Source organism: Myodes glareolus, chromosome 3 (assembly GCF_982192425.1).
Source record: "Myodes glareolus chromosome 3, mMyoGla1.1, whole genome shotgun sequence".
Classification (NCBI taxonomy): Eukaryota; Metazoa; Chordata; class Mammalia; order Rodentia; family Cricetidae; genus Myodes; species Myodes glareolus.
In genome coordinates this window covers 50,497,759-50,524,005 of record NC_142028.1, presented here as the reverse complement: position 1 = coordinate 50,524,005, position 26,247 = coordinate 50,497,759, and the positions used below count along the sequence as shown (strand labels likewise).

Below are 26,247 nucleotides of genomic sequence, written 5' to 3'. Positions count from 1 at the left end.
ACCTACGAATGCACAGTCTTAGGTTGGCTTATTTCTAGCTTGTTTTTCTAACTTAAATTACCCTGTTTCTCTTTAAACTACATTTGCCTCTGAGCTTTAAACCTTTCTTTATTCTACATGTCTTTCTTTCCTTTTTATTCTATGACTGGCTGGGTGGCTGGCCCCTGGCATCCTCCTCTCCTCCTTTTCTTACTCCTCCCTCTTCCCCTTTCTCAAGCCCAGATTTCTATTTCTCCTCCTATTTATTCTTTCTGCCTGGCAGCCCCGCCTATCCTTTCTCCTGCATTGCTATTGGCCATTCAGTTCTTTATTAGACAACCAGGTGTTTTAGGCAGGCAAAGTAACACAGCTCTACAGAGTTAAGCAAATGTAACATAAAAGAATGAAACACATCTTTGCACCATCAAACAAGTATTCCACAGCATAGACAAATGTAAAACCCCTTACACCAATATTCCAGAACAGGAAAGTTTATATTCTTCAGAATATTTATTCTTACCTACGCACTCCTTTCATTAAATGCTGAAATTTAGTTTTAGTATATAAAGAAAAGCCAAATCACCTATCAGACAACACGGGACTCTTGCTCTGATCTAATTGAAACCATTATGAGTCTACTCTACAGACTTAGAACAAGCAGCTTGTGCTGGACCAATGATGAAAAGAACACAAGCACCCAGGAAGGGACTCTGGTAATGCTTATCTTCACATGGGACAGTCACTTCTTGTGGTTTGTGAAATCCCCACCTCAACATTCTCCAGTACAAACTGTTTCACTGTGCTCTGGAAACTGTGATGGAAAGACAGCTCTTCTGGCTTCCTCACACCACTACCTGAGAATGAACAGAGGAGGCCACATCCAATTCATGTACGAGGGCAAGGGCATGAGCCTGCGTCTCCCTTGCTCATACTCATGTGTCCTCAGCACAGGGGCATGGTCGTATCTCTCAAGCAGATTCTTCAACTATGAATGTATGTCAATATCCTTATTTCTAAAAATAAATCAATTCAAAAACTTAAAAAAACACCACTGAGTCTAAGGTAAAATCTACTTCATAAGAATTTTCCAACAAACAAAAAAGATTTGGTGTGGAATTTTAAAGCTCAGGACTAAGACCTGGAACCTGTGCAGCAGCACAGGCTATGGTACCTTACAGTTTAAATACCAGCAGAGAAAAGCAAACACATGAGGCACAATTAGCAACCAAAAATCCCATTTTCACAATGAAAGGCAATTAAAATCACATGCCATACAACATGAAAGGCAGTGGCTTGGCACAGCGATGAGAGTTTTAAAAATCACAAACGATCCCAATGAAAAACTCATTTGAGTTTCTTACCTAATGCAGCATCATCTCCTTGATCTTGGCTCTCTCCCAAAGAGGCCATCATTTTCGCATGTGCATCATTCCACCAAGGATCGTACTTCAAAATCTGCTCGACTGCCTCATCTTCAAAGAAGTCAGCTCTGCTCAAAAACGAATGGGCTTATTACATCAGATTATACTGGTTTCCTTTCTTTTTTATAATCTTAATTTATCACATTTGCACAGAAATAGAGATCACATCAACTCAATGCACAACCTGAAAGAAGACTGAGTGTTGCGCTGACTTTCTTTATGGTCACTAATCCCATAAAGCAAAAGGCAACTAGACTGAAGGAACAGTAGTCGTTTCTGATCTCTTCCACGGAAGGCACGAGTAGGAGCCGTCCTACCCTGAGGTCACAGCCTGTCTCAGTGGAGCTGAAGGCAATCTGAACACTGCGCTGCAGTCTAGAACCAATGCTGGGCTTGTGAGCAGCACAGATCTGAGAGATGCTATGATAAAGGAAAGATCTTTCAGACCCAGCTGCAAAAAAGCAAACAGATGAACAGGTGATTCAGGACAACTAACGACTGCTGAGAAGGGGGAAATTAGTCTTTTCCAGGGATGAGCCCCCAAGTGGCTATCTAATATAAAATGACCAGCCCTAAAATCGCATACATAGAGGCAACATTAAAAAGACTCACAGGCTGTGGGCAGGAGAGAGAGAAAGAGAATAATAATAAAGAAAAAGAGATCATAAATTTGAGAGAGAGTATGGAGAAAGGTATCAGAGTGGTTAAGAGGAAAAAGACAAGGGAAAGGTTGGAGGAAGAAAAGGGAAAAATGATACATTATATTTTAATTAAAAATTTTAAAATTATCAAGAAAAAAAAGGAAAGACTTTGTGCCATATTCTAAGCTCCATGTTAGGCACTAGTTCCTCTGTTCACAAGATACAAACTGCCCTGGCCTTTGTACAATTTATAGTCCCACCGGAGACACAGTAGCCAGAATGCTGTAACACAGCAGCAAAAAATCCTATAACAAAACAAAACTGACACAACATTTAAGGGCCTTGGGGGAAATACTATTTCAATCAACATTTGAAAGACAATTAAGAATTCACACTAAGGGGGTTGGCGGGATGGCTCAGGGGTTAAGAGCACTGGCTGCTTTTCCAGAGGACCCGGGTTCAATTCCCAGCATTTACATGGCAGTTCACAACTGTCAGTAATTCCGGTTCCAGGAGATCCAATGCCCTCACACAGCCATACATGCAGACAAAACACCAATGTACATAAAATACAAATGAATAAATTATTTTTTTTAAAAAAAAAACTTCACATTAAGAGGGTTGGGAAAGGAACGGGAGAGATGGCTCAGCAGTTACCAGCAGGCCCTGCGTTTGCAGAGGATCTGACTTTGGTTCTCAGACTCCACACAAGACAGCTCACAACCACCTGTCACTCTGGCTTCAAGGATTCACCACCCTCTTGGGGCCACTACAGGCGCTGCATCCTGTGCATAAACCCACACTCAGATCACATATGGATGCATAATTTAAACTAGAAAATAAAATCTAAAAAAATAAGAGAGAGTAGTCTGAGCTCAAATAACAGAGATACTTAGAAAACAAGGATCACATTGAAGAAGAATTGCCAAGATAAATTGAAAATAAGATACTGATAACAATAACCTTCCAGTCATGTCTGACCCATGGCCTATAGACTGCAAACACCTCAGAGTAGCTATCAATTAAATCTAACATAATAATGTAAATTTACTTTATATATACATATATACATCTATATATGTACACACACACAACTCATTGCCTGCTTCTTGACTGTGAACTTTGTAGATGACAAGACACAAGATAAAAGGTTGGACACACCTGAAAGCCATACTAGGAATACCCCTAAGGTCACTGAACACAGGGCTATTCTAAAGAAGTAGAAGCTGTGCAGAAGAGGATGGTGGCAGAGGATGGGAAACAAAGCAGGGGGAATCTGGTATACAGGAAGAAGGCAGGTCCTCAAGAAGCAGAGCTGAGGGACTTTGAGAATCAAAGCAATGGCCAGGACTATGGCTCAGCAATGCAGGGGACAACAGTGCACTTCATGGAGACAGTGACCCAGGAAGTTGAAAGATATGAAGAGAGGGTTAATAACTTCTACCTGAGACAGTTTAAGTTTGATGGATCCATCTAGGGCATATAAATATACAGCTGGACACACAAGTCTGATCCTCAAGAGAGAGGCTAAGTCATAAGCATTGTGACGAAGGATGAGGAAAGAATCCCGTAGGAAGAACGAGTCCTGTGAGAGAGCAGGACTCGGAAACACTGAGGACACAAAGGAAAAGAGCTCACCTGAAGGGGGACTCATGAGAGAAAAAGCAAACCACCTCTACCCCATCCTTCTGCCCCAGTAAGATCCTCCAAGATAATAAACTGGCTATTTTGAATAAAAAGTCTCAGATACCGTTTCAAGAATCCAGACTGTGATGGGTTATTCTGTTTTCCATTTTTATACTGTACTGGAGATTGACTCTCATCTTTCATGCATGCTGGGTAAGTGCTCTACCACTAGCTACAGCCCTATATCCCTAGCCTGCTTTTTATTTCTCATTTTGAGACAGTCTCACTAAGCTGCCTAGATGGCTTTGAACTCACATCATAGCTCAGGTAGGTCTTGAACTTGTGATCTCTACACTTTACACTTGCTTCATTAGTCCTCATTACTGTCCTAGCCTCCAGCGTACCTAGGATCATGGGCCTACACCATTAGGCCCAGCCAATGGCTTATCTTTATTTACACTGTCTATGAATTAAGGGTTACATGAACATGATTTGTGACAGACTAACCATCTACATTCCCCAATCAATTATTTTCACATTTTAAAATGTCACTGCACTCACTGAATGCCCTCCACACACACACACAGCAACAACAGACCAACGACCTGCCATGAGGGCTCCACTACTTAATAAGAACCATGGACATAAACACAGACATTCAGTGGGTTAAAAAAAAAAAAAAAAGTGTGCTACCCAGGAGAGCGCTGAGAAGGCATCCTCGCCCAGGCAAAGGTGAAAGGTCTATGAAAGTGATGTCAGTCATTCACGAAATGAGGCAGGGAGAGAAAGCTAGCAAAGGGCCTGCATGAGTGAAAGCAGCACACGAGAAACAGCGAAGTGCAGACACCAGCTGCTGCGTCGGTATAAAGCAAGGGCAAGAAGGGGCGAAGGTGAACTGACAGAGAGGGCAGTGGAAACACAAGTATCAGCTGCTGCCTGGAGATGAAGCACGGGCAAGGAGGGCAAGAGTGAACCGACGGGAGGAACAGGGTCCAGTTCACAGAGAACATCTGATATCATGCTAAAGAGCAAGAAGCGGCTGTCTGAGGCCAAAGAACACCAAGCATGGGTGGAGGCAGATTTCACTTGAGAGCATCAGCCTCAGAGCTGACAGATCTGAAGAAGTCGAGACAGAAGGCTATCAGGCGTCAGGAGAAGGATACTAGAAGCCACGTGAGAGGAGAGCAAGAAACGTGGAGTAGAGGAAATCACAGAAGATAAATGGCCACCCTTTCCAGCCTCCCAAATTCTAGCTGAAATCTACTTAATACATCAAAAACAACAACAAAAAAAAACAGACCAATGCATCAACCTCTTTACAAGAAGTCCTAATAATGAAAATGTACCACAATTAAAAATGATATTCCAAAAAGCTTGATTTGTTTTTTCATTATCTTAAACAGATGTTTAAAATGTTGATTAAATCCTTCTGTTCTCACCAAAGAAATAAGCAATATTTTATAAATTCGTTATAATATTTAATATTCCCAAGAATCAAAAACGAATGCAGGAAGAAAAAACAATATCCTAAGGAAAAGGAATACAAATATTTGGCTGTACGCAAAGGTGAAAGATTACTACGGAATACTTAAAGATACTGTCTACAGACTTTAGCATAAAAATAACACCTGAGCCAGCAAAAGGCTCACAGGTAAAAGCGCTTACCACCAAAGACTGATGACCCAAATTTGATACCCATGGTGGGAGAGGACCAAACCCTGAAAATGTCCTCTGACTTCCACACTTGATGACATAGTAAACACCTGCACTCAACACACACACGAGATAAATAAATAAGTCTAAACTGATATCCAAAAGGAATAAATCATTAAAAAAAAAAAAGAATCAGAAACAATGAGATTTACAGACCACCACAAACAGTACTTCTTCAGGCCGCGGAACACCCTAAAAGAATAACCAAACTGCATTAGATCCTGATTTTACAACAGATTTCAAAATAGTTATAACCCAAAAGTAGCTAGATTTCACTTTGAACCTTAGTCCTTAGTCTGCTTACTCTGTCCTGCTTGGAATAAAATCACACTCGCTTTCTTGAAGTCCTTTCAAAATCTGATATCATCCCTCCACTGAGAGCCACTCCTTAAGAAATGGAAAGAATATTCCATGAAAACTATTCCAGCAAATAAGTTTCTGAGCCAAGTGAGATGGTTGAGCGGGCCGAGGCATTTGCCAAGCCTGACAACCTGAGTTCAATCCCTGGGAACCCACATGGTGGGAGACTCGGGTCCTGCAAGTTGTTCTATGATCTCCACATGTGTTAGGACACACATACGTACATCCCTCCCCCCGATGTAGTTTAAATTTTTTAAAATAAAAACTTCTTAATAAAGTAGCAAAGAAATGGAGGAAAACAGGGCTTGCTTAGACTATCATGCTGCCAAACACAGATGTCAATATCCTAATCCTCTCAGGCCACAGACACACTCTTCCAGGCACTTCTTCTAATTAAGCTCCCTCGCACTTGAAATTTCAGCCTTGGAAAGCTCATTCTGTTTTCATACTGGCTGAGAAATTTGCTGACAATGAAATTTCTACTTTAAATATTCAGCATGATTCTAAATGGGTTTCTTCAAATTACTCTTTAGTGGACCTTTAAAACCACCATTGAAGAGATAAAAGTAATTAGAAATGGCAGTCTAAATGGAGCCGCGTCTCTCAGATGTCCTCCACAGTATAGCACAGCCCTCTCTCGCGGCTTCCCTTAGGCTGTTCAACAGTTCACCATTCATCACCACGCGTCACTCATTCCATTTGCACATCACAAGACTCACTTCTGCTATTCCAATTAGTATCCCACTGGGTCACAGGAGAGAGAATGTTAATCACAAGAGCAATGGCAGTTAAAGTGGAATAGTGTACATAAAACGGAAATACAGAGTGACAAACGGAGCCTCTTTCTGAGTTTTACCCAACCCACTTAGTAGTAGTGTGACCTTGGACAAGTCCCTTCACCTCTCTTCTCCTTGTGAAAATAAAACGAAATAATCCTGAGGGGACTTGATAAGCTGAAAACGTTGTACAAAAGTATTGGAAAGCGGTGATAATAGTTATATGGGTAACATTTTTGAAATCACTGGCCCAGAGCCTGGAAAAAATAATAAATGAGGGTTATGTCAACACATAAATTACACTCATTCTCCACACACCCTAGAATAGTCAGGTAATCAGAGGCCCAGTGGAAATGCAAAAAAGTGCTGCTACTTTGGTTAGTAAGAAACAGTACATCTCTGCTTTGATAAGTTCCTTATGCAAATATAGTTCTGATTATGGCAAAGGTCGCAACAGATTCAGGTGGAGAATACAGCAGAACTAAGATTAGGTTCTAATGATACTCTACGAAGAGTAACTATCTATTCACTGTAGATAAATGTTCTAGGAAGATCCCAGACTAGCAAGAAATACAGCACATGTAGACCTGGATTCTTATGGAAATCAAGACATATTCACATACACAAATAACCATGACAAAAATTCTACCTGTAAGAAGTACAAAACAACACTCTTATGAGTTTGATGTGTTGACGTTTGGTAAGGAAACCACAAAGGAGTATTAAGAGTGCTCCCTTGCTAGTACAAACTAAATAGCAAGTTTACAAAGGCCCCACAAGCACAGGTTAGGTGAAACGTGAATGAGGGTTAGTGCCTTCACTAATACCAGGATCTAAAGCCCGTTTGTCTGGAACACTGAGGGGCTGGGGAGATGGCTCACTTAGTAGTAGAGTGCTTGCCATGCAAACACAAGGATCTGAGTTCAGATCCCTAGCACCTTTCCAGCACTAGAGCCCAGTGCAGGGAAGACAGAGATAGGTGTGGATTCTTGGAGCTTACTGGCCAGGCCTAATGGGCCAAGCCTAGCTGAGTGGGTGAGTTCTGCATTCAGTGAGAGACTCTGACCCTGGAAACAAAGCAGAATGACTAAAGAAGTCACCCTCTGTCAGGTTTGGCCTCCATGTGCACATGCACACATAACTACACAAACACATACATATACTCACAGATTCTGAAGAAAAGAATTAAGGAAGAGTTAAATACCTATTTAACTGCCAAAATTAATACTCACAGATAATGATCCGGGTCAAATTTGGCCAGCTCAGCAGCCAGGCGTTTCTGCCTTCGTTCAGTCACAGGAGTGAAATCTGGATCCTTAATATCAATAACCTCGCTCAGTTCATCCTAAAAACACCAGAACAAGAAGGAAAACTACCTCTAGTCTTTAGCATTTAAAAATCAAATAGGGGGTTGGGGTGGGGAGATGGCTCAGTGGTTAAGAGCACTTGCAGCTCTTCCAAAGGTCTCAGGTTCAATTCCTAGCACCCAGATCACAACTATCTGTATCTCCAGTTCCAAGGAATCTGGTACCCTCACACTGACACACATGCAGTCAAAACATCAACGGACATAAAAATAAATAAGCCAGGCATGGAGGTACACACCTTAAATCTTAGCAATTGGGGAGGCAGAGGCAGGGGTATCTCTATGAGTTTAAAGCCTGGTCTACAAAGAGAGTTCTAGGACAGCCAGGGCTGTTACAGAGAAATCCTGTCTCACTGTATATATATATATATATATATATAGATAGATATAGATATATATATATATAAGCCAAACTGGGAGAAGGGAGGAGGAACATCAAAGCATGGAAGAATCTGCCTGATTACTATCACTAGAGTATGAAACAGTTGTAATATTTAAATTCAGATCTAACAAACAGGTGTAGAGCATGCCTTTGCTCCCAGCACTTAGAAGGCAGAGTTGGGCAGATCTCTCTGAGTTCAAGGCCATTCTATTCTACACAGCAAGTCTCAAGCCAGCCAGAGCTACACAATGAGATCTTGTTGCAAGATACAAAAAGCAAAATCAAACAAATAAAAAGCCATAAATGTTTGAATCTATTTATAGCGGTATTTTATTAACATTTAACACAAAGGATCATGCCGCTTGCCACCAAGTCTGACCACCTGATCCCTAGAACCTATAAAGTAGAAGCGGAGAAAACTCCAAGAAGTTGTCATCTTGACTCTACAGACATCCTGTGGCATACAACTTCCACCATGCTGTAGCAGGTGCATGTGTGTGTGCACACACACAAGCATATACACACATACTTAGCTAGTTGAAAATTTTAAACCAAAGCCGGATGGTGGTGGTGCACACCTTTATTCCAGCACTTGGGAGGCAGAGGCAGGCAGATCTCTGTGAGTTTGAGGCCAGCCTGGTCTACAAGAGCTAGTTCCAGGACAGGCTCTAAAGCTACAGAGAAACCCTGTCCCAGAAAAAAAAAAAAAAAAGAAAAGAAAAAGAAAAAAAATTAAACCAAGAAGCAGAATTAAATACACTCTTACAAACATGTAAGAACATTTAATTTTTCATTCATTTCCCTTTTTAGCCCCAGAGATCTGAAAATTTCTGAAGACAGGAGGGTGTGAGTATCCAACATCTACAGAGAGACTTGGCTTTCTTCCCACTGTCTAGCTCAAAGAAAGAAATCCTGTACTGTCTACTTTGTAAACATGCTTGCCATGCAGACCTGACCACCTGAGTTCAATTCTTGGAAACCACATAGCAATAGATGAAGAAGATCAACTCCAGGAAGCTGGCCTCTGACCTCCATTCCCACAGGCACAAATTAAAAAAAGAAAAAAAATTAAGGATTTTTATGAGTAATTCTTGTGTCTTTGACTTTCCACTTGAAAGTTTAAAATCCTAAGCTGAGATGTGCATATGTGAACATGCAGCATGTGTCCCAAGCAGAATTCTACAGAACACACACATGCAGGAATTGTAAAGTGAAGAAAGCTCATACAATCCAAAATACTCTCCAAATTGTAGCTTTCTTCTGTGTCTACTCGCACATCTATCAGCTCCAGGTACGCACAGGACTGGAGGGAACATACAGGATATAAGCGGAACACAACCGGCGGTAACCTGGAGCTGTGCGCGTGAACTGTTCCGAACTTGTAAGTAGAAAGGGAATCACATACACAAAAAGAAAACAGAGACAAAAGCCTTTCAAGTCAGTAGTCCGAGGATACTGAGCAAGTCCCTTCACTTTTTATGTCATTTAAAAAAAAAAAAAAGAACGAAACAGTGATATGAGCACACTTTAAAGTTGATGGTCAGAATGCAAAACTATGGGGGGTCATCAGGACCCAGTCTCCCTACAAAACCATAATTTACAAACCAACAACAAAAAAGAGTTCTGGAGCCAGAGAAATAGCTCAGTGGGTAATCTGACTGAGTTCAATCCCCAGGACCCTCATGGTGGAAGGAGAGAACTGACCCAAAAGCTGTCTGTCCTCTGACTTCCTTGGTGCGGGAGAACAATTCTGCATTCTGTCAATTATGTTTTAAATAAACGCTGATTGGCCAATAGTCAGGCAGGAAGTATAGGTGAGACAACCAGACAGGAAGTAAAGGTGGGGCAATGAGAACAGGAGTATTCTGGGAAGAAGGAAGCTCTTACCCCAGTCCTGTCTTAACCACCTAAGAAGCAGGATGTGACCTGTCCCACTGAAAAGGGTACTGAGCCATGTGGCTAACATAGATAAGAATAATGGATTAATATAAGAGCTAATATGAAGCCTGAGCTAATGGGCCAATCAGTTTGTAACTTCTGGAGACCTTTGTGTGATTTTCTTTGGAATTTGCCAGCTGGGCAGGACAGAAACCCCCACAAGCAGGCCCTCATGTTACACCTCCTGAACACAAGTACAGGCACACATACTCACACCAAATAAATAAATACTTATATGTCTGAAACTAAAATAAACTCTTTCTTTCTTACCACAAAGCATGTAGCTCCTAACTGAAGTACATTCAAATATTAACGAAGGGATCCAGTGACCTTTTTGGAAGCTACTGGATCAACGAGAATATCTTAATACTTTCAAATACAAACACGTGAGGCAACAACCAGACTAATAGCTGTTCACAAACATAAAATTTACATTCCAAAGTTCCTTTGCAGTTTACTTCTTGCAGACTTGGAATGCATTTTCCTAAAGAAATCCTATTATAAACAGTAGTTAAGAGTCTCAGGGCAGCCCTCAAGTTTATGCAATTCATAATAAATTGAAACAGAACAGTTATGATGCAAAGACCTCAACAAGCACGCAGCGAAGTTTCCATGAGAAAAACTTGCAGTCTCTACAGCTGAATCGACCAGAACACTTTCTCCCCAGCAGCACAGCATCGGCTCTTCTTCCCTCCTTGGAGGCTAGGGTACATATGGACAAAGACCTCGGGAGGGAAGCAGTACAATGAATCCACAGGGCCTGTCTTGGTTGAATACCACTATGGGGGCCATTTCCTTCTCGTGGTCTGCAAATCCACAGCATGGCATCATCCTTCCCTCAGCTCATCACACGGCCTCATCTCCTCCCTCTGATTAGAGGGGCCCACATACAAAATCCATGTTGATAGCATCTTTAATCACAGCTGCCAAGTTCTTCTGCCATGGAATGTAAAACCTTCACAAGTAATCACATGACATCGTTTTGCTCGTCCTGACGAAGGGAATGGAGCCACATGCTACTATTAATATTAAACAATATAATACAGGCCTAAATACACTCACTAATGTCAGATTCCCTGTTCTCTCTGTCTCTATTCCATGGCTGTTCCCTGTTACTCACTGGCTTCTACTGAGAACACAAATCCTCCTTCCCCTTCAGTTTCCGTACTCGTTAGCAGTAATCAAAGTGAGTATGTGGGAAGGGGAGAGGGCAGAACAACTAATTATTGCACCTGGACAGACTTAAGGTCATGAGTGGGCTATAATCTGTGAGGACCGACAGAACACTCTGTGTTTCAGATGGTAAATGGACTCTCAGAACCCAGATTCCTAGCTCTACATCACAAGCCCAGATTGCCTTTCAAACCAATGCCAGGCTTTCCCTCTGGCACAAGTTCACTAGAGCCACACACAGATTTCTTTTCATTTACGGACATATACATCTGTCTCCACTCTGACCCTCTGTGTCATAACTCCATGCACATCCCATCCTCCAAGGGGCCTCCTCTGAGCATCCTCATCAAAACAGTCCCCAGGCTCATATACCACCATTTTCTTCCACCTGCTACTATTGCCATTAACCTATTTACTGTCTACATGATGACTGTCCATCTTCTCCATAGAATGTTTCATGGGGAGGAGTCTAGTCTACCTTCTTTTTCACTGCACACTCAGTGTGTAGTGGCTAATTTATGTTAGCTTAACACAAACTACAGTTTTGGGTTTTGATATTTCAAGACAAGGTCTTTCTGTGCAGCCTTGTCTATCCTGGAACTCACTCTGTAGACCAGGCTGGTCTTGAACTCAGAGATCTGCCTGCCTCTGCCAAGATTAAAGGCATGCACCACCACTGCCCAGCTATCATAAACTATAATTATCAGAGAAATGGGAGTCTCAGTTGAGAAAATGTCTCCAGAAGATCAGGCTGTAGAAAAGCCGGTAGGACATTTTCTTAGTCGCTGATACGGGAAGGCCCAGCTCTTATGGGTGGTGCCATCTCTGGGCTGGTGATCCTGGGTTCTATAAGCAGGTTTAGAAGCCACGAGGAGCAAACCAGTAAGCAGCACTCCTCCACGGCCTCTGCATCAGTTCCTGCCTCCAGGTTCCTACCCTATTTGAGTTTCTGTCTCGGTTTCCTTCAGTGGAAGTGTAAGGCAAATACACCTTTTTCTCCCCAACTTGCTTTTGGTGATGGTGTTTCATTACAGCAATCGTAACCCTAACTAGAACAGTGTGTTTGACAGTCAGAAAGAAATCACTACTGAGTGCATAGTGCAGAGGCTGTGGACTGATCTGGTTGCTGGAATAGAGACCCAGTAATGAGTACACATATAAAGTCCCCAACTTCATGGAATGAACTGAGGAAAAAAAAGGAACTCTTTCCAGCCCCAGCTCTGCTCCCTGCTAGTCTACTGACTCAAGGCCACCACAGCAATGCAGCAGATAGATCACATCATGTGACCATGTGACTATTCCCAGCTGGGCCAACCCCCACCTGTACTGTTCAATGCACATACATACCATGGCCTTGCTCAAACTGGACCCTAGTAAGAAACCCTGGTGGCTGGCAGAGATTTCAAAAAAGGCAAGAAATCGGGTGTGTGTATGTACATGGGCACAAAGTTAGACTGGAATCTAAAGTAAGGCATGGCTGGAGGTGTGGCTTGGAGGTAGAGCACTTGCTTAGCATGCATGTAGTCCTAGATTCAATCCTTAGCACTACAAAAGAAAAGTCTGAGGCATCAATCAACTCAAGGAAAGGAAGAAAAGAGAATGAACTTCAGCAGAAAGAATTCCTTTTTCTTTCTTTTAGAATTGCTGTGGTCACTAGTCCCGAGTGATCTGAAGATGAACGCTGCCATGAAAAGGTCATGGAGGATTTAAGCAGGGCTTGCGTACACCTAAATCACAGATCAAACAGGACCAAATCTGGAAAGAAAATGAGCTGTGTATGCATCTGGCCAGTGTGTCTCCTGGAGACAAAGGCCTCAGGTCCCTGAAGCAGTCAAAGGAAAGCAAGGGCAGAAGGCCTGGCACCCTGTAACTAAGGCCGTCTCAGGGGACGGCTGACTGGGATGGCGCCCAGAGACTCCGGGACTGCGGCTTCTGGCAGCCACCAGCGCCAACCGCTTGTTGTGCAGCCCTGACTCTGAGCAGCCAGGGCAGTTTTCCAAAGGCGCCCTGGTGGCTGGCAGAGATTTCAAAAAAGGCAAGAAATCGGGTGTGTGTATGTACATGGGAAGCAGGGGTGCGGAGGGTGGTGAGAGAATTTCCTTCAGCAATAATATTTTCATTATCAGATAAAACAGACAAGTTTGCAAACCTGTTTAAAAGGAGACAGGATTATTCTTCCTGTAAAGAGTTAAGACATTTTTTTCTTTGTGTTACATTTTTTAACGATAACACTGCTTGCATCATCAGAGAGAACAAAACTATTTTCATTTAAAAAAATGAGGAAATACTGGCAAAATACAAGTAGTGAACAAATGTTTTGTGTGGGTCTTGATCCAAATGCAGAAATTATAGAAACTAAAATTGTAAGAAAACACAGTATTAGAGTCATTTTTAAAATTATATTATGAGACAAATGTTCTGAATTTGTGTGGTAACCTTTTCCAGGTGCACTATAGCTTCTTAACTAAAAGAAAAAGGACAGCACTGTCTATGTTACATGGTCACATTTTGGCCACTTGATGTGATCATCACAAACAGCAGCTGTAAACTCATCCGATAAAACATATAAACCTTACTATTTTTGAAAGTCTGATTAATTCTTAATGTTATGAAGAATACCATATCCCTCAAATTTAATTCGTGCAGAAAATCCCATTTTCTTTAAAGCTTTTCACTGGATCTGTCTCCTGGTAAAAAGTGCAGACACAATAGTAAAGATGCCCTGAGAAGCCAGTATTGTTTAGCTGGCGCAGCCAGATCCACATAAATCCCAACTTGGTGGCTTCAGGTTTGGAACTCTGGATGGCAAAGGTGTTCGAGAACAGTGTGTTAGAAGGCTGTGGTAGCATGCACTATCCAAGCACATTACTACTTCACAGTAATAATTCAGACCCACACACTAACTATGTAGCTTAAAATAGCTTTAAAAACGTACTAGGGGCTGGAGAGATGGCTCAGTTGGTAAAATCACTTGCCGTGTGTGGTGGTTTGAATGGCAAAAGTCCCCCACAGGCTCAGACATATCAACACTTGGTCAACAACTAGAACTCTGTGTGGACAGGTTACGGGTCTTTAAAGATGTGGAACCTTGTAAGAGGAAACTTCGAGAGAGTGTATAGCCTCTTCCCACTTCTAGTTCCCTCTCTCTGCTTCCTGTGTGTAGAAGAAACTGTGAATAGCCTGCCTCCTGTTCCTGCCACCATGCCATGCCCTGCCTACCATCAGAGACCCTCCTTCTAGAACCACAAGTTCAAATAAACTTTTTCTTTCCTAAGTTGCCTTTGGTCAAGATATTTTCCCACAGCAACAGAAACTGTGCTGGCTTGATAACCTGAGTTTGTTCCCTACAACCCACAGTATAGAGAAAAAAAAATGAATTCTGAAAACGATCCTCTGATCTCCACATGCATGCTACAACACAAACGTATCTGCACTCAACATGCATGAGTCATACACATATATACACAAACACAATAATGATAAATTTTAAAATTAAATAAAACATATTGGGAGAACCAGCTGGGTGTGGTAACACTGAGACAGGAAGATTACCAAAAGTTGAAGGTCAGCCTGACTTACAAAGTGAGTAAACTTGTCTCAAAAAAAAAAAAAAGAAAAAGAAAAAGAAAAAGAAAAAAGAAAAGAGAGAGAGAGAGAGAGAAACTAGAACAAAACTATGTTGTTTCAGATAAGGTTTTGGTGCCAAATTAAACATATGTGGAAACTGGAGGTTCTGAGAGCACCTGGAATTTCAGTGCTCTGTACACTGGGTGGCAAGCCACTGCTGCTAGCAGGGCACTGCGCACATTATAAAACCCTCCAGTCCACTCACTCGAGCACCCTTCTCTTTCTAAAGTGAGGGAACAGGAGCTCAATTTTTTTTTTTTTTAGGAAAACAATGTTCATGCTATTAATGTTTGAAAGGAGTTTAGCAATTTTAGATAGTTAATCTAAATTAAGAAAACAGTATTTCTGATTGAGAAAGAAAAGATGTAATCATAAAGGGATGGACAGGGATCCTAACTACACCAACACTTCCTTTTCTAGCCTGAGTGGCAGGTATACGAGCGTCTGATGCTTTAGTTTCACAGAGTACTACCTACACACATGCCCTCAAATAACATGTTATTCCCAAGAATATAACTTTTATGTTTAAAAGTACTACCTTTTACAATAAAATCTAGGTGCCGTGTTATATATCTGTGCTCCCAAGGCTTGAGTAGGGGAGGCAGGAAAATCAGAAATTTAAGGCCAAGCTCAGCAACTTAGTGAGTTCCAGGACAGCTTAGGATACCTAAGATCCCATATTAAAAAACAAAGAGTATTTCATGACAATGTTTGCTTAAAAGCAACCTAAATAACTTTAAAAAGTTTTTCAATAAATATAAAAACTTTTAACCTAAAAGGGACTTGGCTTCATCTAAACTATGGTCCTGTTGTATCCCCTAAGCAAGAAGAATCCCTTCAAAGTGGTCACACTTTGTACATTTGGAAAGCTGAGGCAAGAAGAGTCTAGGTTCAAGGCCAGCTACATAGTGAGATTGTCTCTAAACATCAAAGCAAGTAAGCAACGACCTCAAAGGAATCTTCCCTACCAACAATCTGAACAGGGACACTTTTAACCTGAATGAAGATTCTGGACTTTGCCTGTATGGCACGTACTAGCCTTCATTTGTAGCTCTGGACAGGCCAGCCCCAAATAAAATGATCACAAATTAGCTGTTGGCCAAACAACTGAAGCCCATGCACTTTGGTTTCTGCCAGAGCTGCATGAAGCCTACTCTATTCTAAGTACCTCAGAGATCACCATGAAAACAGGGGACCAGAGCAGCAGAGGGCACGCCATGTATGGCAGAAAAGTGCCTAAGCTTTTACACACACGTTTTTCTGGGTTATTTGCTACAGGGTAAATGCCAATTTTATTCTTTTGCAGGAATCTTGAGAGTAACTTCAATGTTTCAAGGGCAGGAGTCTTTATAATGCCCAACACTTTCCAGAATTTTCTCTTAAGTTTGCAGTATTTCATGATATTTTAAAATCATTCCCATTTTACCAAGATAGAACAAGTTACTTGTGGCCAGTGATCATCACAGTATCCCAAATCTAAACGGAGGCACAGGTACAACCAGAATGTAGACTCCCGGGTTTTTCTTGACAGACTCAGATACACCTTATTTCCTGAGCATCACTCATGGGAAAACCTAAGACTCAAAACATTGCAAAAACTGAAACTTCATAAGCAGCACTCAAATGAGAGTTTATATTTGATCTCCACCAAGAATAAGCAGAATACGATATCTACTGTGTACTAAGAACTTAAAAATCTTATCAAAACACAATCTAGAGGAGGAGCATGCCTGTAATCCCACGAAGGACTGAGGTAGAGGGATTACAAACTTAAAGAGAACCCGAACTATATCTACATCAATATCTCTATCTATTATCTACATCCATTTGTGTGTGTGCATGTGTGTGTGTGTGTACATATATCCTCTGAGGATACCAGGTGAATTTGTGGTACACAAACATACATACATAGACACAAATGTACATATATACATACATGTATATACACACACACACACACATTCAGCCCCCAAATTTAAAATAAGAACACAAAAAAACTAAACAAAAAGCTCCCAGGCTAGTCCTCATCAGGAAATTCTGTCTCCCGCACATGTGAAACAGAAGCTGTATCACACCCTAGTACTTGCTCTCCATCCTTAGGTGGATCATGCTTCCCAAGGCTGTACAGAAGCACCAGGAGAGAGCGGTTGTTTGTATTTGTTCTAGATTGTTCCTGTCCAGAACCATAAGGATAGCAGCAGGCTGGACAAGGAAGGATGGACAGTTGTGTGACCCTGCTTGCTACAGGTACTAACTATATCACCTTAAAAATGTCCTGGGTGAGCAGAAATGAAGTTGAAACACCCTGTGTGTCATTGTCTTCCAGAGGACAGCATACCTGTAACCGCTGAACCACACCTGCTCGCAGGTTTCCAAATCCGTAGTGACACTGTGATTGCAGAGCGCTTTCTGAGACCTCTTCATAGGGAGTCTGCTCAATTTCCCAGTCAAAGTCTGCATCCTCATCGTCAGCTCCTTCCTCAGAAACTCCAGAAGAACCTAAATGTGTTCGACATTAATTTTTTCCTTAAAGTACTGAGGTGTCTAGGTACAATGAGAGAAGGAAGTCGCCACGGGAAAAAGGCCTCCCATTGTGCACCAAAGGCACAGACAAGAATATCCACAGCCCCACTGCTCATGATGGCCAAAAAGCAGAGCCACCGTAAATGTGCACCAACAGGAGGAGATATAGAGAAACTCACAAAATCATGATGAAAATATATATGCCTCTGCTGTAACATGCCACATAAGAATGTAGAGCAAGAAGCCAGACAAAAAGGAACACACCCTAAGAATAATTGTGCATGCAACTCACAATCAGGCCAAGGGGAAGGCACTGGTGGTCTAAGAAAGAAGAGGGGACAGAGCCTGGGAAGAGCATGGGTGGGAGTCCAGGACACTGGAAATAAACACTATAGTTTGTGACCTAGTAGGTGCTCATATTATAAAATGTTTTCAACTATCTACTTCTAGCAAGATGTTTTAACTGGTAAAGAAAAAATGTGACTGGTCTACTGGTCCACTCCTGGTTATGACTTCTAATTGTGATATCAGATAAGCTATTTTCACAGTAACTTTAACCTTTTCTTTTTCTTTTCTTCTCTTGAACTTTTTTCCTCTAATTTTCTGGCCCCAAGTCTCTTCTCCTAGAAAAACAAAATATTACAAATATTCCTACTTATCTTCATCTCCTCCCAACTACAGTAAACATACCTATTTCTTCCACAAGTGGTTTGGCAGACCTGGATTTTCTTGGCGCCAGAAGAGCAGTTAACATGTTCAGCCCCTCAAAATGCTGGCCAGGAGTTTCCTTGGGCAATCGAATGGTAAAAATTCCTTTAAGAGAAATTGTTTTATAGTTAGACAGATTAAAATACTCAAAGACTTCTGTAAGCATATATAAGAGAAATGCAAGTAGGAATAATATATAATTATATGAGGAAAAAATTTTAACTATACATCTGAAGAGAATGTATATATATCCAGAACATATAAAGAACTCAAACACAAAATACTCAGGCTGGAAAAATGACCCAGTTTGGGTATTGTTTCTCACACAACCATAAGGATCTAAGTTTGAATCTCTAGCACATATACAATAAACTGAGTACAGCAGCAAATAGTTATAATCCTGGTGCTAGAGAAGTGGAGACAAGAAAGACCCTGGGCTGCTGGCCAAGCTGAAGCAGCAAGTTCCAGATGCAGGGAAAGACCTTGTCTCAAAAATGAGGTGGACTGTAAAGACACCGTAAGTCAGCCTCTGATCTATACAAACATGCACATACACACATGTGATGTGGACTCCCCTCTGTATGCTGTGATTACCACTGATTAATAAAGAAACTGCTTTGGGCCTATAGCATGGCAGAACAGAGCTAGGCGGGAAAACTAAACTAAATGCTGGGAGAAAGAAGGCAGAGTCAGGAGACACCATGTAGCCACCAGAGGGGAAAGTCGCGAGCTGCCAGTTGAAACTCTGCCTGTAGGACAGGAGCCTCATGGTAAAATATAAAATAATAGAAATTGGTTAAATTAAGATGTAAGAGTTAGCCAATAAGAAGCTAGAGCTAATGGGCCAAGCAGTGATTTAATTAATATAGTTTCTGTGTGGTTATTTTGTGTCTGAGCAGCTGGGAACGAACAAGCGCCTCCTCCAACACACATGAACACATACACAGGTACAAACCTGTAGCAGACTTCCTTTTGGGCCACCAACCAGTTCCCAAATCAAAACATGGAGACTTAATAGTGATGAATGTTTGGCCTTATCTTATGCTTATTCCACTAGCTCTTATAACTTAAACTAACCTGTTTCTCTTCATCTATATTTTGCCCTAGCTTTTTACCTTTCTTTCATTCTATTTGCCCTACTGTTTCTGCTTCTTGTGTGGCTCCCTGGCTAGGGGATACCTGGCCCGCAAGTCTTAGGCACCTCCCTTTGTTCTCCCTTGTTCTCTCTTCTCTCCAGCCTAGATTCCTCCTCCTAGTTATTCTCTCTGCTCACCAGCCCTACTATCCCTCTACTGCCTAGCTACAAGCCATTCAGCTTTTTATTAGACCAATCAGGTGCCTTAGGCAGGCAAGGTAAAACAGCAACACATCTTTACATAATTAAACAAACGCAGCATAAACAAACATAACACATCTTTACATAGTTAAGTAGTACTCCACAACATACTGTAACAAATGTAACACATTTATATTTTAGTTATAATATTCTACAACACAAACCACACTTATAGACATAAATACACAAAGAAAAAACCAAGCAACCTAACCAAATGGCAAATAAACACATGAAAAAAAAATGCTCAGCATCCTTAGCCAAGAAGGAAATGCAAATTAAAAGTACACTGAGATTCCATCTCAGCTCAGTCAAAATAGCTCTTACAAAGAAAACACAACAACAAATGGTGGCAAAGATGCAGAGCAGTGAACCCTTATGCACTGCTGGTGAGACTATAAACTAATCTTAGCACCTCAGAATAAGGATGCCCCCCACCAGAATACTAAAACTAGAATCACCATACTACCCAGCTACCACTCCTAGGTATATACCCTAAGGAGTCCAAGTCATCACACCACAGAGACACCTGCACATCTAAATTTCCTGCAGCACATTCACCACAAACAAGTGACAGACTCGGTCTGGGTGTCCATCAACAGATAAACAAAGAAAATGTGTATCTACACAATGGACTTTTACTCATTCATTTAAAAAAATGATGTCACTTACAAAAAAACAAAGATCATACTAAATGACATAAGCCAGACACAGAAGGACAAATACGCTTTGTCTCATTTGTGGACCGAAGTGTCTTTTTATAGATGCATAAACAGATAGGACAGAGAGACAGACAGATGATAATACACACATATTTCTGAGGGTGTGGGTGTGTGCACATGTGTGTACGTGTGTTTGAGTATGGATTATGTTCTTGTGTAGGAGACATGAAAGCAGAGGAAAACTAGGGGCAGGACACTAGCAGAAGAGAAGGGAGAGAAGGGAGAAAGGAAAAAATTGGGGGTGATGAACATGGTTGAAATATGTGATACACTTGAAAGAAATTGTTTTCATAAAGCTTAACACCTTCTGCAGTAACACCAATAAACATATATTTTTTAAAAATATTTAACAATTTAAATTTAAAAAACATAATTCCTCAAGGGGTTCCAAAATTTGGCCCTTATTATAGATTTAGTGACTATAAATCAAGATTTAAAAAAAGTCTTAAGAAGGGCTTTTCCAAAGCTGTCACTGCGATCAGAAATCAATGTGTTCAAACCACAGAATGCGTTGGTGTTACCTCGCACCATCTTAACCTAGTCAAAATATCAAAACAAAGAGTTTCTAAAATTCAGGGACCTGAGGAGGCAGCAGCACTAACCAACAGCTGTTTATGAAGTACATTTCTGGACTCGGAGGGAATGAGAACAGCTAATCCAAAGAACAGCAGTGGCTTTCAAACCACACTAACGTAATCGCAACTTAATAATTTATTAACTTAAGAGTTTTTTTTTTCCTTGAGATAGCCTTGATCTGTGGCCCTGGCTAGCCTCAAATTCACATGAAATTATGTTCCTACCTTAGGCTCCTGGGCACCAGGATTACAAGTGTGTGCCCCTATTTCCAGTTTACTGTTTTAAATATTTTACCTCTTTTAGCAATCCAATAAGCCAAATGCAACTCAACCCAAAGGCTCACACATATACAACTCCTCAGCTCTAAGAACTTTATAGTTTTATTTTTTTAATATATACATGCGAGTACAAGTGCCAATGAAAGCCACAAGAGGGTGTCAGATTCCCTGGAGCTGGAGTTACAGGTGACTGTAAGCCTCTGTGTACCACAAACAGAAACTTGGATCCTCTGCAAAAGCAGCATATGTATGCACTTAGTAGCTGAGCTATGTCTCCAGCAATAAAGTTTAAAAATCTCACTGTTATATGCAACTTATTGACAACTAAAGATAGATACACAAGCTAGGATGGCAGCTTCCTTATACATCAATATCACAACAGTTACACTGCATTAAGGGTGGGAATTTGGTCCTAAGTTTCTCAGTCTCATTTTCCCTCCTTTACCCTACTTCACTGGTCAATAGTTACTGAATAAATTATACAAGTGTATATAAATTACTCTTTTTGAACTAAAAAAAAAAATTATTATTGTACATGCACATGTGTGTGTGTTGGGGGGATCTGGGCTATGATTTATGTGTGGCATTTGGAGCTGAGCTCTGTGGAGTCAGTTTTCTCCTCTACATTTTCATGGGTTCTGGAAACCAGACTCAGGCTGCCAGGTTTACTAGACAAGCACCTTTACCTACCGAGCTACTCTGCGGGCTCCACAAGCTTCTCTGACTCCAAATCCAGTGACAAAGGAAGACAACAGCTTGCAGAAGAGTAAAATAAACAGGTTTTGTGGCTAGCTAAAATGGAGACTTATCAACCACAAAAAGAAAATTCAATTCCTCTTTAAATTTCTTCCATGGATAATTTCTCAACTACCTGTAATTAAAATTCAAGTTTGAAAACTATAAAAGAAAAATTCCATCCAAAAGCTCATAAATCCTTCATATTTTAAAATCAATCATTTCCTGTTGATGTTTACTTTTACACGTCCCAAATGTAGAAACAATTCCTGAAAATGGAACAAGAACATTTGATTCAAATTTAAAGATTCTTGAAAAATACTTTAAAAGACAGAAAACTGCTAACTGCCCCCAAATCCAGATAACAGGCATATGTAGCATATGGCAATGTCTCAACATCCAAAAGTCCCCGTGGCATCTTTAAGGATACTGCTGTGTGGCTATGTAACAGAAGGAATCCACAAAACCCTGGCTGGGCTGGGCCTATGGCTCAGTAAGTAAAGCACTTGCCATACTGGCAGGAGGACCTGCGTTTGGTTCCCAGAACCCAGATAGCGGGGGCCTGTCTAACTCGATAAGCAACAAGCAAGAGAGAAACCCTGTCTAAAAAGCATTCCTCCAGATGACATGAGAGGTTGTTCTTTGGCTTCCATTTGCACATCCGCACACACAGACACCCCCACACACACACACATCCACAAGCTCCTCCCAACATGCCCACCTACACCTACTTAAGCTGTTGTATAGCACTATTCTCCGGGTCAAACTGCCACCACCTTCAGTTCTGGAGGGCCGACTCACAAACCATCATCAAAGCTGAGCCTGTGGACTATTTTATTTTGTCTCACAGGAGGAGGGAGCGGGGGGGGGGGGGGATTATGAGACCCTCACCTGATTATTCATCCACCACCCCACAACCAGTGTATGAAACAATTCTGTCCCAACTACATGTGGTCTTGGAGGAGGGGCTAGAGCATAGGATAAAGGGAGGGAATTAGCTATGCAGCCCTGGGGAAGCCACGCAGACCTTCTACTGTGGCTACTTCAGGATCATCTATCTATGTTCCTGCCTATAACCCCTTACCCACTACTCTTTAAACCTAGTAAACTCAATGGTTCCCCCAGGGAACTTCGGTGGAATCACACCTAGCTTACCAGTGAGACCTTAGGAGAGGTAGATCATGTCTCTTGGGGAAGGAATTTTAGCAACACCAGCATTCACACACAAAAAAAAAATACAGAAAAACCTATCCAAAACCCCAAAGGCCATACCTTTATCCACATCATAGGACCCCTGCTCACTTCCATTTTCCACAATCCTTCCAGGAAGTGTTAATCTGCAGATTCAACACAAGGTAAGTGATCACCAATCAAAGTATATATTTAACCATCAAAATCTATCAACCACCACCAGGGGTGGTGGTGAGGGCCTTTAATCCCAGCAAGCGGATTTCTGTGAGTTTGTGGCTAGCCTGGTCTACAGATCTATTTCCAGGACAGCTAGGGACAGAGAAATCCTGTTTCGAAAAACAAAAACAAACAAACAAAATCTATCAACCATTTGAATGGCAATTTTTCAGATATCTTTCACATTTTAAAAGCTAAATAACTTAGATTCCTTCAGCTAAGAAAGTAAAAATCATCTTTCCATTTGAATACTTTAGTTACCAAACAAATTGGGGGGGGAGACTTCATAATAAACCTTAGTTATTAAATGCAGTTATGTTTATTCTGCTTCATTTTAACTTAACTTATAAATAAAACGACATCCAAGATTTATAGGTATAGGGAAAATAGTTTCTACATGGCTCATTACTATCCACAATTCCATAGGTTGGGAGTGACCTACTCGATTTTCAAGTTGACATGCTAATTAATATCTTAGTGGTTAGATAAGAGTCAAGAGCAGTGAAGAAACTAGCGGAGCGCTCAGCTGAAAAGCGGAGGGCAACGGATGAACAAGTTTAAGAAGACTAACAGAGTCCACCGCACAAGGGGGCTCACAGTACTGCCTAACTCAAAGTATAGCTATCAAAAAAAGGTGTCGCACGTGCGAGCACTTAAGACGCTGCCTACCCACTACATCAAAGGTCACCCCAGTGTCTGCTGCCACTGCTGTTTTGGTTCAACACGGAGTAAAATCCAGACAAGCAAGTGCTAACTACTACTCGCCTCTCGTGGCAGCCAGGCAGAAATCGGCTGAACTGACGCGAAGGGAAAGGGAGCAGAGGGCGGTTCGCCAGGAGGCGGACACGGAAAGTCAGCCGGCGCGTGTCAAAAGACCGACACTGCGGGGAAGTCACCGCGCAGGTGAGTGGCGTGGGCGTGCAGCGAAAGAACAGCACAAGTCAAGAAGGACCGAGGGTGACAGGACAGACACTGGGTGGGTGGCCCCGTGCCTGGTGGCGAGATCGGCAGGTGAGGAAGAAGGCGATTGCGCGGGAGACCGCGCGCCAGGGAAAAGCCGCCGAGGCAGCGGCGAGAGCCCCGCGAGTGTGTCCGCGAGCGCGGGTTCCCGAGTAAACGCAGGGTGCAGGCGGCGGGAACTCGCCTCAGAAAGTAGGGCTTGGCGTAGAACTTGAAGTCCACCCCCTCGAAGTACACGTCGAACTCGGAGGCACGCGCATGTGGCACGCGGATGGCGACCGTGAGGAAGTCGCGGTCCTGGCTCAGCTCGAACGCGGGGGTCAGCATCGCCGCGCGCCTGGAGCCACAACAGGCCAGCTACGCACGCGCCAGGTTCCCCAGCGCCAGACCCACGCCGTCTGCTTCAGCGCTTCCGGCCAGAGGCGGAAGTGGGTGCGCGTGGGGCCGGAAGTCCCGTCCCGCGCCGGTCTCCTTGGAGACGGGACGCTTTCTCTGGTGAGGCGGAGTTTTCAAATTGACTAGAAAGAGGAAGGATGACCTGGAGCCAGGCTTATTAGACTTCGACTGACAGAATTTTTGGAAGAACAGGAAATCTAACCGAGAAATTTGCGGACTAACCTCAACATGAATTTACTGTAGACTCACTAAGGGCCTATGGAGAGGCTTAGAAATTATTTTAATCACCTCAGTTATTCAAATCAACAAAGTGTATTTGAATTCCTGTGCAGGCATTTTCCAGTTGCACGACCTTAGGAAAACTACAAAGTTTCTATATACTTCAGAAACCTCTACTATAAAAGGAGGATAATATTAGTCCAGCCTCCTCAGATGCTGCTACGAGATCATGAAGTTATCCAAGATCAAGTTGCCAGCACTCAGCAAGTAGGAGCAGGTTCGGCAGTAGCCACAGCTACTTACACCGTCTGTCGTCTGTCTCTCTGAGGTTTCCTTCAGTTTTCACCTGAGTGACAAAAACGGGCTGCTAGTCCCCTCCTTCTGCTTCCCTTCTTGATCCCTTCTTTGAATAGTTTTCTTGTTAGCAGAGCAACAATCCTCTAGTCCACACTACAAATTCCAAGGAAAAGTGTACTGAGAGAGGTTAAACAGGATCAGACTGCAGGTGCCTTGTCAGTGTCCACTCTCAAGAACTGTGCTTCCTTTTTATTTATCCAGCTTCATTTTTCTCTGTTTTCTTACATGTGTCAGAATCTGTCTTTTGTCTTTTTTTCTTTACTCATCTCAACTATTCTCTTTAGTTCCTCTGCAATCTTTACTCTCCCAATGCCGTTCCCACTAATCCCACTCTTCGCTAGTGTATTCTCTTGGGCTTCCTTCCCTCTCATTCCTCTAACTTCGAGGAACTAGCACAGCCCAAATCTAGTATTGCACTGGCTAGTTCTATGTCAACCGGACACAAGTTAAAGTCATTTGAGAGGAAGAAACCTCAATGAAGAAAATGCCTCCATAACATCAGGCTGTAGGCAAATATGTAGGGTATTTTCTTAGTGGTTGATGGGCTGGGCCATCTCTGGGCTAGTGGTCCTGGTTCTATTAAAAAGCAGGCTGAGAAAGTCATGAAGAACAAGCCAGTAAGCAATACTCCTCCATGGCCTCTGCATTAACTTCTGCTTCAAGGTTCCTGCCCTGTTTGAGCTCCTGTTCTGATTTCCTTCCATGATGAACAGTGGTATAGATAAGCCAAATAAACCCTTTCCTGCTCAACTTGCTTTGGTCATGGTGTTTCATCACAGCAATAGTAACTGAAGACATTTGTGAATGTCAGTGGAATACATGGGCTTAGTGGCTTGCGCCTGTAATTGCACACAGAGAAGGCAGAGGCAAGAGGATTGTGCAAGTTTTAGGCTAGAGTCATCTATATAATGAGTTCCCAGCCAGGCTAGGTGTCCTAGTTTGTTTTTTACTGTGATAAATACCATGTCCAAAAGGTACTTGGGGAGGAAAGGATTTGTTTAGCTTCCACTTCAGGTAACAGGTCACCTTGA

General features: G+C 42.1%; 1 protein-coding gene across 2 annotated transcripts in view; it reads right to left on the bottom strand.

Annotated features, from left to right (window-relative positions):
- Shq1 (SHQ1, H/ACA ribonucleoprotein assembly factor) overlaps positions 1 to 24,653 on the bottom strand; it is a 109,761-nt gene extending 85,108 nt beyond the window's left edge. Inside the window, exons 1-6 of one of the 2 annotated variants that reach the window (XM_048438471.3) lie at positions 24,429 to 24,653; positions 23,150 to 23,214; positions 18,216 to 18,338; positions 17,341 to 17,501; positions 7,749 to 7,861; positions 1,341 to 1,468 (exon numbers count right to left, since the gene is read on the bottom strand). In XM_048438471.3, the coding sequence (XP_048294428.3) occupies positions 1,341 to 1,468; positions 7,749 to 7,861; positions 17,341 to 17,501; positions 18,216 to 18,338; positions 23,150 to 23,214; positions 24,429 to 24,571 (733 nt within the window). In that variant the 5' untranslated portion in view covers positions 24,572 to 24,653. Of the gene's footprint in view, positions 1 to 1,340; positions 1,469 to 7,748; positions 7,862 to 17,340; positions 17,502 to 18,215; positions 18,339 to 21,832; positions 21,993 to 23,149; positions 23,215 to 24,428 lie in introns of those variants that run through there. The other variant, XM_048438472.3, reaches the window with a different exon arrangement.
- Positions 24,654 to 26,247: the final 1,594 nt, after the last annotated feature.